Raw genomic sequence first — 18,824 nt, 5'->3', positions numbered from 1 at the left:
TCCAACAGAGGGAAAGAATGAGGCTTTAGAGGTTTCTAATGCTCGTGAAAACAAAGTAGGAGCAAATTATTTTTATTATCTGTGAATTCTGGAAGCTGTTTGGGGAGTGAAGGAACTAAAGTGTTTTCTTTTATTGCATTGTTGGTGCTCACCCAGCAGTGACCCTTATGAAAGCTGGGTGCTCATGTCAGCAACTGACAAACACCCAGCTCCCAAATTCCAGCTCCTTGGGAATGCAACAACCTGGAAGTTCCTAAACAAGGACTAAATTTTACCTGGCAACAGGTAAAAATGATAGGGAATTCTTAGTGTAACATATTTTTGTGGATACACACCAAGCACAGAATGTGGTTTTTGTGACAGCTGATTGGATTGTTTTGGAAAAAAATCATGGAGAGCAATTGCCAGTGCTTGTAAGGTTTAATAAACATTGAATGAAAGGAAAAGATTTGCTTTGTAACAATGTGAATGTTTAAACTTTCTAAAGGTAAGCTAGGAGGAATAAGTGTGGAGTAACTGGAGCTGGATCTAACGAGGAGAGTTGGAGCCTGGCATGGAGTTTGGGATCTGCCTTGCCCCCCTCACTTGTCTGCCTTCACCCTTGTGCTGCTGGAACTCCAGGAGTTTTCTCCCTGCAAACATTCCTCCCCAGAGAGCTCCTCCATCAGCTGTTCCTTGCACTGCAGAGCTGCTGTCCTGCCAGCCCAGGGCGGTTTGCCCAAAGGAAGGTTCATAAGCCCCAAAGGAGATTTTCCCCCTGGGCACAGCAGTGTCACTGCAGCTCTGCCCTGCCTGTCTCTGGCTGCTCAGGCAGCTTTTCCCAAATCCTGCTTTGCTTTTGGCACCTGAAGTGTGGAGCCCTTGGTGTAAATTCTCAACAGCCCCTGAGAAGATGTATTTTTTTTTCAGCCTGGTGGGGTCCTTGCTTGGACTTGGACCTTCACTCCTGGCTTTCTTCTTTTGCTGCTCACGGGTTTTTTTCTCTTCTTTTTCAACTTCTTCCACTGACTCTCCCTCTTGAGTGTTCTTTTTTACTCTTTGAGGACTTTGTTCAGATTTCATCAGAGTTTTCAACTCCTGTTTAAGAACCTCTGTCTCTTTTTCCATTTCTTTAATTAATTCTGAAAATTTGCATTCTTCCATCAGCAGTTTGCCCCCTGAAATATTGTGGGGTTTAAGAACATGAGGAGTTATGAAGCTTTAAAAAGAGCAAGTATCACATCCTTATTTCACTGCTTCAATTCTTGTTATTGATGGTATTTCAAATACCATCTATAATAAATCCAACAGCATGGGGCAAGATTTAAAGAATGTAATTCTGCCACTGAATCCAGGTTAATATCTTTATTTTTACTTTTTTTTTCATGGTGTTGAATTTAGTTAAATGGATTTAGCTGCCATTATGTACAGCAATGGCTAAATACAGAAAAGTCATGTACAATGCACCAGAGAAACCAGGTGAGATCTGAACTTTTAATTGTCACTTTCTGGCTTTTAAGTGGAACTTAATTCACAACAGAGTTGCTTGTGTGGAGCAGAATATACAGGAACTCTCACCTGGAAATGAGGGGGCTCCACTTTTCAGCAGGAAAAGGAATGTGTTTGCAGGGAATGACTTGTAATGGGGTCCTGTGCCCTACAGAGGCTCACAGAGTACCCCCAAACTGAGACTTAATCCAAGCTTAAAGGGGAAATAAGAAATTGCAGGAACTAAGGAAGCCAAGTAAGGCTTCTATAAAAGTCTGCTATCAGTGAGAGAAGCTCAGATTCCACAGATGATTCAGAGGGAGCATTGTAAGACCTGGGTTTTCTGTCACTTTTAAAAGGGCATTTTAAGCCAAGTGCTGATTTTGGCTGTCTGGGGGGCTCTGGAAAGGCTGCAGGCTGAAAAGGCAGAGCACAAACCTCAGGAGTTAACACATGCCAGGTTACAGCGATGGGACCTGGCATCCCCTGCTCCACCTGGGCAAATGGGTGACCTGGAGGTCTCCTGCCACTTGGGACATGTTTAGAATGGTGGCACTCAGACCTTTTCTTTTCCTAAAAGCCTTAAAGGAAGTAACAGGAATGTTTCTAGAAAGAAAAACACGAATGAGAGAACAGCAGTGGCTTTTTCTCTCCTCTGTTCTATAGAACTTCTTCAGAACAGAGATGTTTACAGATGAGTTCCTTGCATGTAACTTTTCCATGAGAACACAGTGGCTGAGATTTCCATAAAGTCTCTTTCCAGGGATCACTAATGAGGAACTGCTCCCAGCCCTCACAGTCCTTTTCCTTTTCCAGCCATGGAAATAGGTTCACATCAGTGATGAAGATTCCCAGCTCTGAGATCAGTGTTTGATTAGTGTGGATTAACACTGTTAATTATCCTGTTACAGACAGAACACTACCACGCTGAGCTTTAGGAAGATCAGCAGGGTGGAGATGCCCCATCCTGCAGAGCAGCTCTGCTCTCAGTGCAGCACCACCAGCAGCTGCATTTTCCAACCCAGACAATTCTGTGTTTTCAGTGACACCTCATTCATCATTTGGAACCAGCTCATGTCAGCCAGGTGCCAGTGAAGGGCTCTCAGAACCACATAAATTACCAGAACTTCTGGTAATTTGCAAAGACCAGGTGAATTTCTGAGAGAAACAATAAACCTACCTCTGTGTGTCCTGTTTGAAGTTTCTGGCACTTTCTTAGTTACTTGCTTTTCTTTTTTACTCTGGGCATCTGAGCACACTTCCTTTGCTTTACCTTCTCCACCCTTATCTTTGTTCTCCTAAAATGAGCAATTAAAGGTAAAAATACTGAGGGAATGCTTGTTTAGTGACTTTTAAAAGTCAGTGCAATACTTATAAAAAGATTAGTAATTTCTATCGTTGTTACATTTTATTTTGCACCACAGCATTATTTCTGTACTGTAATCACACTCATGCAAAATCCTCATCCTAGATGATGGATGAGGTTATGCAGCATATTACTGCCACTTAGGGAATAAAATGCAGCTTAGCTGAGAGTTTAAACAGGGGATTGGATTTGGATCCAGATCTTTCCCACCTTTTTTAGCTGGATTGGATTTTTTTCTGTTTCCTGGTGCTGAGACAGCAGCAGTTCTCTAAAACTCTCTTTATCTACTTGTACTGATCTGTTTACTCTCAGACCTGTTGAATGGAACAAACATTAGCAATACAGTTATTTCTGAATTAGGTTCTTGATATAAATAAAATATATCTCTGACAACTGACAATACTGCTATTTGACCAAGAATTTTAATTTCCCTTTTTTTTAATGCATATCTTAATGCCCCTAAAAAAAGAAATATTTTGTTCTGCTGAACCTGTAAATGCTGAAACTGGACACAAACCTGGATTTATGAGCCTTGTACATCAGTGCATCCTAAACATAAGTATATACATAAATACATACACATATAAAATATACTACTAGGTATATTTTCAGATAGAACATGTAAAGTCAGACAAGTGTGTCTATGCCCCAGAGCCCGCATGGGCTTAATTCTTGGTTCCATTCTAGTGTAAATTTGAGAGGTCTGATATGAAACCTGAGTTCAGTTTCCTAAATTTGGATTTTTATGGAACCCAGCTCATGGGAAATGCTCCACACTGTTTGAAATATCAGTGGTCTTTGGAAGAGATTCTGTTTGGAAAATTAATCCACAAACACCAGAGGTTTATGTCTAAAAAGGAGACAGAGCAGTCCTTTCTGGCTTTATTGGAATAAAGGGAGAGGCCATGGCGCATTCCCTTGGGATCTCTCCAATTTTTGGAGGATGCAGACTCCTTTCTATCCCAATTTCCTGGCTGCATTTCCCTTCTCTCTTTCCCCGTTGGCTGAGGTACTTGAGAGGTACAGACTGCCCAGAATGCCTGACACCAGAGATTTCCCTCTAATGCATAACCCTCCCTTTTAATTTTTAATTCTTATGGAATTCAGGGGTTTTTCTTCCTCATTGTTTCATCTTTCAATGTCTAATTTTGTTTATCAGCAAACCTAAAGTTTATTTGTAAAAGCAAAGATCTTTTTCCATTCATCAATCAGTGGAATCCTTCCCATTGTTTCTTTTATCTCCCAGTGCTGGTTTTATCTCCCAGCAGACCCACAGCTTGTTTGGAAAGACAAATCCACTATTCCTCTCAATTCCAAGGGAGTGACTGAATGAGATGTCCAGAGAAATATGGATATAAGATGGAGAAGATGAGTATATTGTTCCTTTATTATTGGAATAATTTTGACACGAGCATAGCAGCTGAGAAAATTGTTGCCACCAGAGCAGCAAAAACGGGATCTTATTCCCAGTTTTGAGCTCAGAAATCAAAGGATAAAACGCATAAAAACGCACAAAAATGGTTCCCTCCGGGTGCTGGCAGCAGGGCGGTGAAAGGGACGCTGGTGACCAGCCTGGAGTGACTCTGGCGATGCAGGAGGAATTCATTGAGCTCCAGGAGCTTTTCCAGCCGGGAGTTCCCCGGCACCGGGACCAGGGGGCGCTGCCCCTCCAGGTGAGCGGCCGGAGCCGCGCAAGCCAAGGCTCCATCAAAAAAATCCATTCAAGTTACGTGCACAGAGCTTCCCGGACACCGAAGGGAGCCTCCTTCCAGCCATTTATCAGCAGTGTTAAAAAACCCAGCTCTAAATTTACTGCGGGCTAAAAAATACTTTTGTGAAGGTCAACTAGAAAAGAATGACCTGAGGAGGCAACTCTTTAGAAATCTGCTAAAGGAAAATTCAAGTCAATAGTGAAAAGGAAAACAAATTGTCAGCAATTCCAGCTCTGGGTTTCCAAATCCATGAACTGGCAGAGAATGAAATATTTTCCTAAAAATTCCAGAGGATTGGGCAACTTTGCTTGGAAGTTTTTCATTACAAAATATCATTTGTCTCTCCAACTAAGCTCCCTTCTCTCACTTAAAGGAAACAAGAATTTAAATAATAACAGTGGTTCAAGTACCATAACTGAATAGCAATATTCAATTTCTATTGAATACAAGGTCATATGTGAGTTAAAAAAAAAAAAAAGTATTTATGTGGTGTAACTAAAACAGGAATTCAGAGTTTCATAAAAAATGTGTCTGACTTGGGATGAGAACCAGGGATTTGTGTTTTCCTTAATTTTACACCCTGAATTACCAATCTTTTCCCTGTAGTTCACTGGTGGTTTAGGCAGAGTTAATGGGTTTGCAAAGGCAATGAAGAGGAAAGAAATAAACAACTGAGTGTGGTAAGATTTTGTATTTCTGCCATGATTTGAGGAATTCTGGGGGCAGCATTTCCAGCAGACAGGTTTGCTAAGGGCTCTTTGGTACCCACATGGAGGAAGTCCTGATTTCTGCTTCACTTTAGGAGCAGCAATACCTGATCAGTGTTTTCAAGAGGTGCCTCAGCCATGAGGGAAGTCCATGTTTAGATCATCCCATCCCAAATTCTGGGTGTAGGGGAGGCAAACTGGGGCACCTCAAACAGCTCTGGTTGGTTTTAATCAGCTGAATCCTACTCCAGGCAGCTGCCCTTGGAATGTTGCACAGCCAAGACTGCATGGAACAGATATTTCTCCCCAATATCTATGAGCATCCATGTGAAAGAAATATTCTTCACTAAAGAGCTCTTTCTTCCTTGGTAGAACTTAATTTACGTTACTCTTTTCTATCATTCAAACCTTTAAACTTCCTGAAGCTTTTCACCTTTTCAGCCCACACAAAAGCACTACTTTGGCATTTAATTTGGAGTAAACCTCGCAGTTTTAAAACACTAGAAGTGTCACTTCACTAAACAAGAGAAGGAGATGGTTACAGACATACTTTGGTCATTAGGAACCCAATCACTTCTGTCCCTCAGGGCTTTTGGCATCCGATTTGCATAAATATTCTGTACGTAAAGCTGCCGATCCTTCTCCTAAGAAGAAATAAACGCTATTAAGCTTCTAAAATGCATTAAAAATTTATTTTTACCTGCTTAATTTTTCCATGCTGGGTGAAACCCCTCAGGGATTTCACCTTTTGCCAGACTCATGTGGTCTTTTTCATTTACATTTTTCCAGAATAAATATATTTTGCCTTTACTTCCTATTTTGTTGATTAAAAAAAATAATTATTTCCTCAGTGCCCTTGTCATATGCTCAGTTGCTTCACAACCTGTTGCTCTGCTGGTGACATGAACTCCTGAGGCACATTTTGACATTTATTTAGCAAGATTCCTCTTTCCTTAATGAAATCTTCCTTAAACACAGAAGACAGATCTCAGTTACACTCTCACCACTCAGTAAGAATCAGTCAGTCCCACTGACTCAGTCCCACTCCCACTATTTTTTTTCAGTGGGAAAAATTCATTTATTTGGGAAAATTACAAGTTATCCTGGAAGTGGAATGGCCTGAAATAAGATAGGTACATAAAACTATGGATTTGTAAGGATAAACTCTGTTCTGGCACACAAATAAGGTTGATAATCATGTCTGGTCTCCTTTGTGGTAAATCAATAGAAGATTTTGTGGATCTAAATGGAAAATTCAGAGACCTGGATACACAGAAAACTATGGAAAAGAGATGAAACAAAACTATTTTAGAGAAGAGTTAAGGTGAGAATAATTTGGAATAATTTGCATTTTGGGACAGTTTTATATTAGTGCTCCTGAGATTATAACTGTTCCCATCTCCCAGATCTGCATGTCCAGGAGGAGATCAGACTCTGACATGGAAAAAGCTCAGCCAAGTACCAGGAGGAAACTTCTGCACCTGCTGCACAGGGAAGAGGGATAAACAACACCCCTGTGCAGAAATCCCAACCTCCATGAGCCCTCAGGAAGTGCCTGTCCTGCCCTTCACAATGTCTGGGAAATCTCCCCTTAACAAACATCATCTTCCACAGATATTTGATTCCATTTAGGAAGAGAAAGCTCCCCAGTGGGATCACCTTGGCACAGAAATATAGAAATAAGTGCATTTTAACTGTTACAAACATAGTTATGAAAAAGCCACAAGGGGTTCCAGGTTCTCTGGAATGTTTTCTGGAAGATTTTCTTCATTGCAACTCATGTGGCATCCCATTCCTGGCAGTTTTTGCTTTAAATCCATTTAGTTTTTCTGTATGTTTGATTTACAAGCATTACAAAAAGTGCTGGACTGGACCTATTGATCCCAAACTCATTTGTGTAAAAATGAAACTGGAATTTAGGCAAACTCTTGAAACATTTTAATGGGTCTTCTTCCTAAACTCTAGTTTTGCAGGCTGTGATATTTGGCTCATTCTGACTTGTTTCTGTGAGGGAGCTCATTTAAAGTGAGTAGATGAATATCTCTGACCCAAATCTGGCAAAAAATGGTAACACAGTGGTGTGGATTTTGGTTCAACTTCTGATGCATTAATCCCTCTTTCAATTCGTTACTGTCCTGCTTCTAACAAATAGTCCCACAATGATGACAGGATTTAACATTTCTGGCTTTTTTAGTAGATTGTAGACTCAAGCAGGAAAGCAAATTCTATTAGTAAATACTGTAAAAAAAGCAAAATTAAACAAAAAGGAAGAAAAATAAAAGCAAAATGAGGAAAAAGCAAAAAAGCAAAATTAAAAAAAAAAAGAAGGAATAGGTAACATTGAATACTTGAATCTTCCTGTGGAGACAGAAACCTGGATAAAATCTGGAATACCTTAATTTTTTGGTGAACAATGTTAATTTCCATTAGCAAGTTCTTTGTGGTCATTGTAGCTTCCAGGAGTTTTCTGCTCTCACTTGCCAGCTGACGACTAAAGGTGCTGCTGTTCAGCTTCAGCTGCATTTCCAGACTCTTTAAAAAAGGGACAGATTTTACCATTCTCAGTGGGACAGCTGGAAAACTTCAGTTCTTGACAGATTTAAAATATAAGTGTGCTAATATAAGGAAATTTAGAACTCATAATTATATATAATAACAGTTTTTATCTTCTAATTATAGTACTATAAATAATATTATAGTACTATATAGTACATAATACTAATATAATAGTATTTATTTATTTATAGTAATATAAATAATACATATAGCAATATAAATAATATTATAAAGTATTGTATGTATTGTAAACAATATTCATCTATTGTAAACAATACATGAAAGTATACCAAAAAAATTAATTTCAAAGTAAGAGAAAAAATTGTTTTGAACCCATTTCCGCTAAACAAAAGGTTTTGGCATTCAATCATAAAAATAAGTCTGTACATTACCTTTCTGATGGATTAATGAATACAACTATCTTTGAGAAATGTTAAGGCTTTCTATTCACACAGACCTATGAACTGTAGCAGAATAAGGAGGCTTAGTGTAAATGAAAATTTGGTGATTTATTGGGTTCTTTATCTTAAGAACCCAGGGCCATGCACTGGAATTCCAGTTCCTAAAAGTATCAGGTGGACACCCAACCCTGTGTGATTTTATAGCTCCTCAGTCCTGGCAAACAGAAAGTTTTTAAAAGAGAGTCTGAATTCAGCTGTTCGTATTTACAGTTTCTCTTAAGATTTCCTGGCTCTTTATTTAATTCTATTCATAACAGATCCCATAGGAAATAGAAATTAATTCCTGGAGGACCACGGAAATTTCACTCTTCCAGTTTTGTAATAAAAATTGTGTTCCTATCTTTTTTGTGCTGGGGTCAGTGAGAGTGAAGAAACATGAGCCACTAAAAGGAGATGAATTCTCTCCTCTTGAACTTCCTTACACTCAGGAGAGCACTGGATTAAACAGCATCCAGTGTTACAGGATTATATCAGAATCATTCATCTGAGAAGCAGCCAAAACTTTTCCACTATTCCTGCACTGAAACCTCTCCTGCTCGATGATCCTTGTGATTCCCTCCCAATTTAGGATATTCTGTGACCCTACACTCCACAAACACAGCAATCTGCAGTCATTACCTGTATCCTCTCATCCTTTGCCTCCAATGTTTCCTTAAGGACTGACAACCTGCGATTCAGTTCCTCCTTCTCTGCCAGAGCTTTGTCCTCCGACAGCACGGCCAAAGCCTTCAGATCACCTTTAGTTCTCCTCAGGTCCGCTTCAACTTTTTTCAGCTCCCTGGCTGTGTTTTTCTGGGCGGCCTGGGACATTTTCAGGAGGCTCCTGAGCTCCCTCAGGTCGCTGCGGTGCCCTGCCAGCAGCTCCTGCAGGTGGCTCTCTGCGTTGCTGTACCTTTCGATGGCCCTGGTGTGCCGCCGGTTCAGCTCTCTCAAAGCCAGGTTCTCCAAGGTCGAGGTCTCGATTTTCTTTCGCAGGTCGAATATTTCGTTCTTCAGCTCTTTGATTTTGTGGATCCTGGCTGAGGATATTCGCTGGGCAGTGGCGTTTTTTTCCTGGTGAGCCGCCCCGCTCTGCAGGGGTGAGAAGGAGGAGTTCAGGTTGGAGGGGTTTGCAGCTGGCCCCTTCTTCCCTCCTGCATTGAGATCAGAGAGAATGGGCGTCGAGAGACAGAAATTTTTGGAGACCAACCAATCAATGTGTGCTTTTTCTGCTCACATAAACTCCTACTGCTAATTAACTACTACTCCTAAACTGCTCATCCATCTACAGAATTGTGGTTTCTTCACAAAATGCCCCAAAATTCTGATGTTCAATGAGCAGCCTGGTCTAGGGGAAGGTTCCCTGCCCATGGCAAGGGGTGGAACAAGATCATCTCCAAAGTCCCTTCCAACCCATACCATTCTATGATTGTGTGATTCAAATGATTCACAGATAAATGCATTCAATATTTTATATCTCTGTGTCTTTTTGTGGCTGCAGCAGACCACAGCTAGCAGCCAATGGAAATAAATGGAAATAAATCAACAGAAAACAATTTTCAATCCATGGAAATCAATTTTCTTCCTTTAAATCACGCACTTCACTAATGTAGCCACAACCTGATGAACCCAATTCAACCCATCAGAATCTATACCTTGAATGGGTGCATGATAAAAAATAAAACCAAACAACCAACCACCAAAAAACAACAGAGTAATTTACAGGTCTGCAAGGACTCAAAAACCACGGTGTTCCCAACAGCACATTGTCAAAATCCCTGCAGCTGGGATTTCTAACCAGTTTTCTACAGCTTTCCAGTCAGCTTTGAATTCAACTACATTTTTAAATAAACCTTAAATGCTCATTGCACAGAACAGGTGTGCAGCTGTCTATGTGGCTTTTAACCAGCAATTAAAAATACATTAATGTGCTATTTCTCAGTGTGTTGCTGTCAATTTGCCTCTCCTTATGGCCAGGATTCTGGCTGAATTACTCTCATTTGCTTTTTCTGAAGCAGGATTAGAATTTAAAAATATTAAAGATTGTAAATCTGAGTGTGTTCCCCTTTTTCAGGCATATATTCAGTTTCACTACAGCTCTCGTGGCATTTCAGGCTGTATTTTGATTAAAAGTTTATTATAATTTATAGATCACCTCATATTTTATGGATAAAACAGGCAAGGTCCTGACTTAAAAAAACACCAGAATAAAAAAGACAGATCTTTCCAAGAATTTCTGTTGAATCCAATATTTTCTGCAACACAATTGCACTGCAGGAAAACTGCAATAAGATCACAAATATTGTCACACAGGTATTTGCAAAATTACATTATCTTACAATTTTATTTTGCCAGAAAGGACTGAGGGGATGGAAAAAAGGGGCAAATACCTTTCTGCAAAAGCTGTCAGAAGTACTGCAAAATGTATTTCATTTCCAGTAGTCATGGACAAGCAAAAAGAAACACTTTATCCAAATTATATATAACATTTACAAATATATACAATAAATTATCCACCACAGGTAGAGGTCAATAATGATTTTTTGCTAGCTAGAGATAAAAAAGGTCATTATTTTTTCTGTTCTGCTACTTTCATACCAGTAAACTTCTTGACTGCAGCATGTAATAGCAGAGATTATAACAGAGACAATCACTGGTCCTGAATTTTTTGGATTGATTTCCATCTTGTAGCTTTGGTAAATCAAGATGAAATTTTGAAGCTCAGCAGGAAAAGGGTTGCTGGTTTTCCACTCATTTTTGTGATGTAGGATTTAAGGATTTAGGAAAGGATGGGTTGAGATGGGAAAAGATGCAGACATGGAGAGATTCCTGACTGTTAAGAGTGGCATGAATTCCATGTACATTTCCATCTTCCTTCTCTATGCTCATTTCATTGAGGCACAAATTCATTTCAAAGGATACACCACGACCCAGCTAGCCACAGAATGGCTGTTTTCTGGGCAAAACTGACAATTCTGTGTATTCTTTTTACCCATTTTCCTCAAGAAAAGCTTTTTCAGACTGGCCAGGTGATGCATGGTCAGACACCAAAATGTGGCAGAGCCATTTCAGGTCCTTGGGTTAAAGCTGAGGAATGAGGATTGCCAAGGGGCTCCCACATCCCAGGGGATTCTCCCTTTGGATCATTGAGTATTGTGGGAAAACACAGCAGGGAATCCTTCTCTTCCTTCCCCTTACTGGTGTTTGAAATAGAATTTATTATATATATAAATTATATATATATATATAAAACTTATATATATAAAATTTATAAAATATATATTTTTAATATAAAGAATGTATGCAATATACAAATAATATAACATATCTATAAAATACATGATATATAATACAATATATAATATATGATATATAATATATAATATATTATATATATTATATAATATATAATATATATTATATTATATATTATATATATTATATATTATATAATATATGATATATTATATATAATAGATATTATATACTATATATATCTGTAACATATATTTCTATAAAATATATTCTTTATATATAAAGAATTATTATATATATTTTATATATAATATAATATAATATAATATAATATAATATAATATAATATAATATAATATAATATAATATAATATAATATAATATAATATAATATAATATATATATTGGATTATAGGCTATAGATTATATATACAATATATTACATGTAATATATATTATATTATATTATATTATATTATATTATATTATATTATATTATATTATATTACATATTTATTATACCAATCCTCTCACTGAAAAACTGCTGTCCTTGTCTTGCTAATTATAGAAAAAAAAGCCAAAGAAAGGGAACAATGACATTTCTTTAGAGAGTCTCATACTACCAGAAAACAAATTTACCTTTTTTATCACCTTGGGCATAGAGATATAGTCCATATTTCTTTCTTTCCTTTCTTGTCTTGTCCTTTTTCTGTGTTTCCCTCTCTTCAGTTCCTGGTGTTTCTAAAGGTTTGCCTCCTCTGACTCTTTCAGGGTCAGTCACTGAAAAAGCTCTTGGAATCATCACTGGGTGAATGTTCACTTGTGTCTTCTCCAAGAGGTCACCACCCTACCTGGGATTTCACAGTATTTCATGTCATAAAAATATCATTAATCACATTTTTCAAGAATTAGACAGCAAATCAGATCACAGAATTAACTAATCCCTTAAAAACAGCACAAACATCACCTTAGCTGCCAGATGAACACTCTAAGTAGAGGATAGAGAAGAACCTAAAATTATTTTAATATGCTTGTAAAAACCATATATTTAGCATAAAATAAATAATTCTAAGTAATTTTCTAGGTCTTTCTGAATAACTGTTATGCAAATTTTTCTTTCTTTTTTTTTACCCCCATTTTTTTTCTTTTTTTTTCCTTACAGAGGCTACTGGGAAGTTCAAGGTCAGTTTATTCTCCTGGCAGAATTATTTAAACACTGTCGTTCTGGTAAAAATCCTTTCTTGGGTTATGGCTTGATGCCCATTCAATTTTCTTATTATGTTGCAATCCACTTCAGGTGAGGAGAGGCAAGTTTTGCCTTGAGCCACAATTGTGAAAAGGAATTAGGTTCTAAACATAGCTGAAAAAGAGATTAAAACACAAAAGAGGTTAAATGTTGGGACTCAAAGTGATAATTCAACTTTTATTTCTTGCATAGAAGAGGAAAAAAAATAGAAAAGTAGGAAAATATTTGCTAATAGGGGGTTTTGAGAGTGGCAATGTCACATTCATCTCATAGCAGCGACAGGGCCACAGAGAAATTCATCTTTGCTCCCTTGAAATTCATTTATAAACAAAGAATCTTACACAGTAGAAGGATAAGTTGTATATTTTGGGGGTCTAAAAAGAGCATGGCAACTGTGCAAAGGAAATTTGAGGGGGGTTAAAATGGTGTTTTAGTTCACATGGGTTTTAACACGTGCCCTTCACTAACAAAATACGAAGCTATTTTCTTAGACCCTTCTAACTCCTTTGTGGTTTTTTTGCTTGGTGCTGGCATTTCATTTTAAATTAAATTTCTTAAATGGGAGAGGGGAATCACATAGCTCCCAAAGAAAATTAAAAAACTTAATTCAGGATTGCACAGAACATTTTAGGCTGAATCACAACAGTTTCATTACTCTTAATTCCTTTGCATGAACAGTTTTTCCTTGTGGAATACCGAGGAATGCCACAGTCCTGCTAAATCTCAGGCAGTGCAATAACCCACAAGAGATGAGAAATCATATTTTGAGCATTAGGCAAAGCCCAGGTTGATTCACAGATCTGTATTTGTCTTAAAATTTGATTTGGCACTGCCAACACTTTTTAGGCAAATTGTCTTTAAAGCAAATTACCTAAAATGAAACCTAAACCTACTGCATTAATTTGCTTTGATGGAAAGTGTGGCCTGAATCTGCTCATCCAGAGCAGCTGTTGAGAAGTAAATAAAATAGAAAAGGAGATGACAGGAAAACCAAAGGTGAAGCACAAGAAACAGACATGAAATGAAAGATACTGCAATAGAATCAAAGAAGCAGGGGCTGGAATGGACAAACTCCAGGAGAATTTATGTTGAAAAGGTACAGGAATAAAAATTATTAGGGCCAAATTCCTGTGTTGAAGGTGAAAATGTCCTGGCACCTCATCAGTGTCCACCTGGATGCAGAATCCCACACCCAGCTCCACATCCTGGCACCTCCTCAATGTCCCAAAATCCCATACCCAGCCCCATATCTTTGCAGTCCCCTCAGTGTCCCAAAATCCTGCACCTAGTCCCACATCCTGGCACCCCCTCAATGTCCCAAAATCCCACACCCAGCCCCATGTCCTGGCACCCCCTCAATGTCCCAAAATTCCACACCTAGTCCCATGTCCTGGCACCCCCTCAATGTCCAAAACCCCAAACCAGTCCCATGTCCTGAAGTCCCCTCAATGTCCCAAAATCCCACATCCAGCCCCATGTCCTGACACCCCCTCAATGTCCCACAACCCCACACTGAGCTCCCTGTCCTGGAAATCCTCTCAGTGTCCCAAAATCCTACATTCAGCCCCATGTCCTGGCATCCCTTCAGTGTCCCCTGGACAACCTGGACACACAATCCCACATCCAGCCCCATGTCCTGGAAATCCTCTCAGTGTCCCACAGCCCCATACCCAGCCCCATGTTCTGGCACTCCCTCAATGTTCCACAGCCCCACACCCAGCTTCATATCTTTGTAGTCCCCTCAGTGTCCCAAAGTCTCACATCCACCCCCATGTCCTGGCAGTCCCCTCAATGTCCCACAACCCCAAACCAGCCCCATGCCCTGGCACCCTCTCAATGTCCCATTGGACACACAGTCCCACACCCAGCCCCATGTCCTCCCTTCACCCCTCTCTGTTCTCCCTGTCCCCCTGGCACGCACAGGTGAAGGATCCTTTCCACCTTGTCCCGTGTCCTCCCTGGGGATCCCTCCCCGCTCCCACCCCTGTTTGTGCTGTCCCCTCACCAGCCGCCATCACGGGCCTCCATCCCTGTTGCTGTGGGAAATGGCGGCAGCATCCTGGCAGCGGGGTCTCACCCTCTTCCTCCCTCTTCCTCCCTCTTCCCTCACCCCAGACCCATCAGAGGAGCCTGTGTGTGTATTTCCACCCCCATATTTCAGTACCATTCCAGGGTTTTAATGGGAATTTGGAGATGTGGGTCCTGCTGGGCCCTGACCATGGAGGTGTCTCAGGGCCTGGACACGCCCTCAGAGCGCACAGGCCGGACCCAGCAGGCTCCAAACTCAGGGTTAAACTCAACATCCTTAAGTTGAAAAAGGGGGAAAATCCCTTCAGAATGAAGTCATGTTTTCCTTGAAGGCTGCACACAATGGGAGTCGTGACCCAAAGCCCTCGGAAATGGCATTTCCATGTGCAGCTCAGTGAGGGTTTCACGTATGAAGCCGAGCAGGACTGAGAATTCATTGGCAATTCTGTCCCAGCATTTGATCGTGAACATTTGGTGTTGCAAATACTTTCTGCTTTGACTTTGATTTTTGTGACTCTTGTGGATGGTGCTGTGCAGGGCCACAAGTTGGACATGAAAATCCTTGTAGGTCCCTTCCAACTCAGTTTATTCTGTGATTCTCTGATAAATTTTTAACATTATTATCACAAGGCTGATTAATATGCTGTGAAGCCCAGGACCATTTCATCCTTTGGTTGTGCTTCTTCAGGGCACAGAAAACCAAATAATTTGGAAACATTCTATTCTAAATGGCCAATTCTTTCCCAGGCTATACTCACATATAAAATCTCCTGGGAAACAAGCATGTGTAATAACTTCAGGCAACAATTATGTTTTCTCACTGGGTTTTTTTTCATGGTTGTTGTTCTTTTTCAGGAAAATACTCTGAAAATATCTGCTTCTAATAGGCTTGTTGCTGGACCTCCTGTTACCCCTCAAAAGTAAAAAAGAAATGACAGATGGTGAGCCACAGTAAACTACCCATAGTATTATTTTTAGTTTTCAGTGCAGTTTTTCAGGATCCCAGTTCCATACATGGAGTCCTGCATTTCCAGCTTAGCATACTGGTTAACACAGACAAAAAACTTCCTTTCAACAGCATTTTTACTCTTTATAAAGAGTAAAAGTTTTACTCTTTTAAAAACTCAACGGCATTTTTACTCTTTATAACTATATAATAGTGTATTTAGGCCTATCTAATAAATTCTAGTAATAAAGTATTATAATCCATTTTAAGTGTTTTCAGAATCAGACATTACTATATTCAATCTTAACATGTGAAATATGTTTTTCTAAAACCTAGTCCAGTTTCACCTCTGGCACAGGGTCAGCTTTACTAAGCTCATGTTGTTCACAGCACAAACAGACTTGGCCCTTAAAATTTGAAAATAATCTGTGACCATTTAACATTCTTCAAATGCCTCTCATGCCCAGAGACCTCCTTCAGCAAGTATGTGCAGGCAGGCACTGAATCACTGTGGTGATTTCTGGGGTAGAAGGTGACAACCAGATGGAAAAAAGGAGGATAACACAAAAAAGGAGTGGATAACATAGGAGAATGGAAATATTTTTTGCTGAGTACTCTGGACCTCTTCTTACATCTTCTTTGATGCAAAAAGGAGGAGAAAATGCACCAATAGGTTCTGGGTACATCCAGTCAGGCAAATCAGTATCAGGCAGTGTCAGACACACATTTATGTCAGGAAAGTCCCTGAGCCCTGCAGTGTAGGTGATAATGTGAATTCTCTAAAGCCGAGAACGTTTGTAACCAAGGCTTATTTCAATCTGATCTCTGCTATAATTACTGCTGCACCTTTGCTCCCCTGTGCTTTCCCCTTCCCCTCAAATTTCCATCTACAACTCCAAAGCCTTGTAGTGACCTGGGAAAGCTCTTTCCCATGGCTTTGGGATTGCCCCCAGCACGAAGTCGCCAGCTCCCCGTCCCTTCTCCCTTCTCAGCTGTCCCTTCCCCCTCTCCCAAATACTTCTCCAGCCCTGTCTCATTGGTGCACTACTGTCCCTTGCCTTTTTTGGGCTGCCACCCTGTCAATCTAACGCAGTAAGGCCGGGGGCAGGTGCAAACCCCTCGCTCTGGCTCCTCTTACTGCCCAATCCTCGTCCCAAAATACCCCGGAGCCAATGGAGTGGGAAAACCCGGGACCCCGAGGAGAGGGAGAGAGGGCAAAGCAGCCGGACTGCAGGGGGGAGGGGGCATCCATTTAGCACCCGGCTTAGCCCAGGAGCTCAGGGACATTTTGGATTCCTCCGGGGATCGTGGTGACTCGTGGCTAGCAGGGCTGCTCTGCTGATTCACTTCCACCGCTGCCAGCATGGTGATCAAAGTCTTTGTGGCCACATCTTCGGGCTCTACAGCGGTAGGTGACTCCTTTGACATCCTCCTCTCACCGCTGCCATCAGGGTGGGGGATTAGCCTAGGAAATGCCAGGAAAGAGCCTGCATGTGATGAAAAACCCACTGGAATTCTTAGCATTTTATTAGTTTTATTCTGCCCTGACCACCTTCTTCTTGAAAGTTGCTCAAGTTGTAGAGAATTCTTCTCCATGCAGGCTGGCTTGCCTGGGAGCTTTTACAACATTTACATCTAAATTACCTCTCATTTCATACATTTACTGCTGTTTGGGAAATTATTTGCAATATATATAAACTGAAGAAGGAGACAGTGGGTATTGTATTTGTGCAAAAGCAACGCTGGACTGTTTACAGAAGAAAATTGTTTGTTTTTAAAAGAGACTTTAGGACACTGCTCCTGCAAAGGGGGAAGTCTGCCTAATAAAGAACCTGGAGCTGGACGAAGTTAGAAAAACTTATTTCCCAAGCCCCTTCTTTTCCTGGGTTTTGGGAGATATTTTGTTTACTTGGTGTTTTCTTTTTGGTTTTGTTTGTGTTTGTTTGTTTGGGTTTTCTGGGGTTTTTTTGTTTGTTTTTTTGGGGATGGTTTAATTGTTTATGTTTGTTTGGGTTTTCTGGGGGTTTTTTTGTTTGTTTTTTTTGGGATGGTTTAATTGTTTATGTTTGTTTGGGTTTTCAGGTTTTGTTTGTTTGTTTGTTAGTGTTTGGTTGGGTTTTTTTAGTTGGTTTTTTTTTTTTTGGTGTGTGTGTGTGTGTCTGTTGAAATGCTATACTGATGATTTTTAGCATTGAGATCTACTGCTGTAGCTGTCAGCAGAGAGTATCAGCTGAAGGGAAGGGCATGTGAATAGTAGGGAGGCTGGAAGTCCGTGGGAGGTGGGAACCGGGAAAGGACTGTTTCCTTTTATATCCAGTGCCCAGATGAGCTCCGGTTGCAGTTTTCCTTTGGCGCTCCCTCCCTCTCCCTCCCAGTGACAAGGCCAAACAAACTGGCTGGGGCTTGCACAGAGCTCTAACTACATCTCTATCTCCCTGACACCAGCTGCATTTCTTTAAGAAGATTCCAGAGTGGAAAAGCTCCAAAAAACACCCCTCATTTATGTGACCATCATCTGTAGGAAATGAACCAAGGGTCCTTCACTGAAGTTCCACTTGGAATGCTGCTGAGGAAGTTTGCAGTTCTCTCACCAGACTGTTCCTAAGCCTTACATTCTAAAATTACTATTGATATTTAGCATTCTTTTTATTTTTTTTTATTTTAATAATAAACTTCAGATACAAGAGGAAAAAAAAAAAGAGAAAGTTGGGAATTTCAGGTTTGGTAGCTCGCAATTTGTAATGAAACATTCACTTTATAAATTTCCATGTGCTGTGCATGGGCACTCTTCTTGCTCCTGTTTGGCCTGTTTTGATCTGGAGACTCCAAAAGAAAATTATGGAATCTTCACAGGACAAAATTCCTCTGTATTTGCTCCTTTCTGATGTGCTTGGTGTGTGTATATCTGTAGCAATCTCAGCATGGGTTCAGATCACTGATTCTGAATTGCAATGCCAAGTACACCTGAAGCAGTTTTCCACATTTTCTGATGAATATGGATGGAAGGTATCCTTTCAATGAACCTCTAATAAGTTCTGGTATATATAAAATAAAATTCACCCACACAGAGGGTTAGCAGAAACCTCAATATATCACTAAAA

General features: G+C 40.0%; 1 protein-coding gene across 1 annotated transcript; it reads right to left on the bottom strand.

The window, feature by feature from the left end:
• Window positions 1–528: 528 nt before the first annotated feature.
• LCA5L (lebercilin LCA5 like) lies at window positions 529–12,305 on the bottom strand. The gene is made up of 7 exons (XM_066571801.1): window positions 12,143–12,305; window positions 8,888–9,402; window positions 7,647–7,784; window positions 5,803–5,896; window positions 3,044–3,147; window positions 2,648–2,765; window positions 529–1,157 (listed from the first exon to the last, which is right to left on the bottom strand). The coding sequence occupies exons 1-7, from the start codon at window positions 12,303–12,305 to the stop codon at window positions 529–531; spliced, it is 1,761 nt and encodes a 586-aa protein (XP_066427898.1).
• Window positions 12,306–18,824: the final 6,519 nt, after the last annotated feature.

Source organism: Molothrus aeneus, chromosome 2, assembly GCF_037042795.1.
Source record: "Molothrus aeneus isolate 106 chromosome 2, BPBGC_Maene_1.0, whole genome shotgun sequence".
NCBI lineage: Eukaryota > Metazoa > Chordata > Aves > Passeriformes > Icteridae > Molothrus > Molothrus aeneus.
The sequence above is the reverse complement of the archived record's forward strand: the minus strand, read 5'-3'. Positions and strand labels throughout refer to the sequence as shown.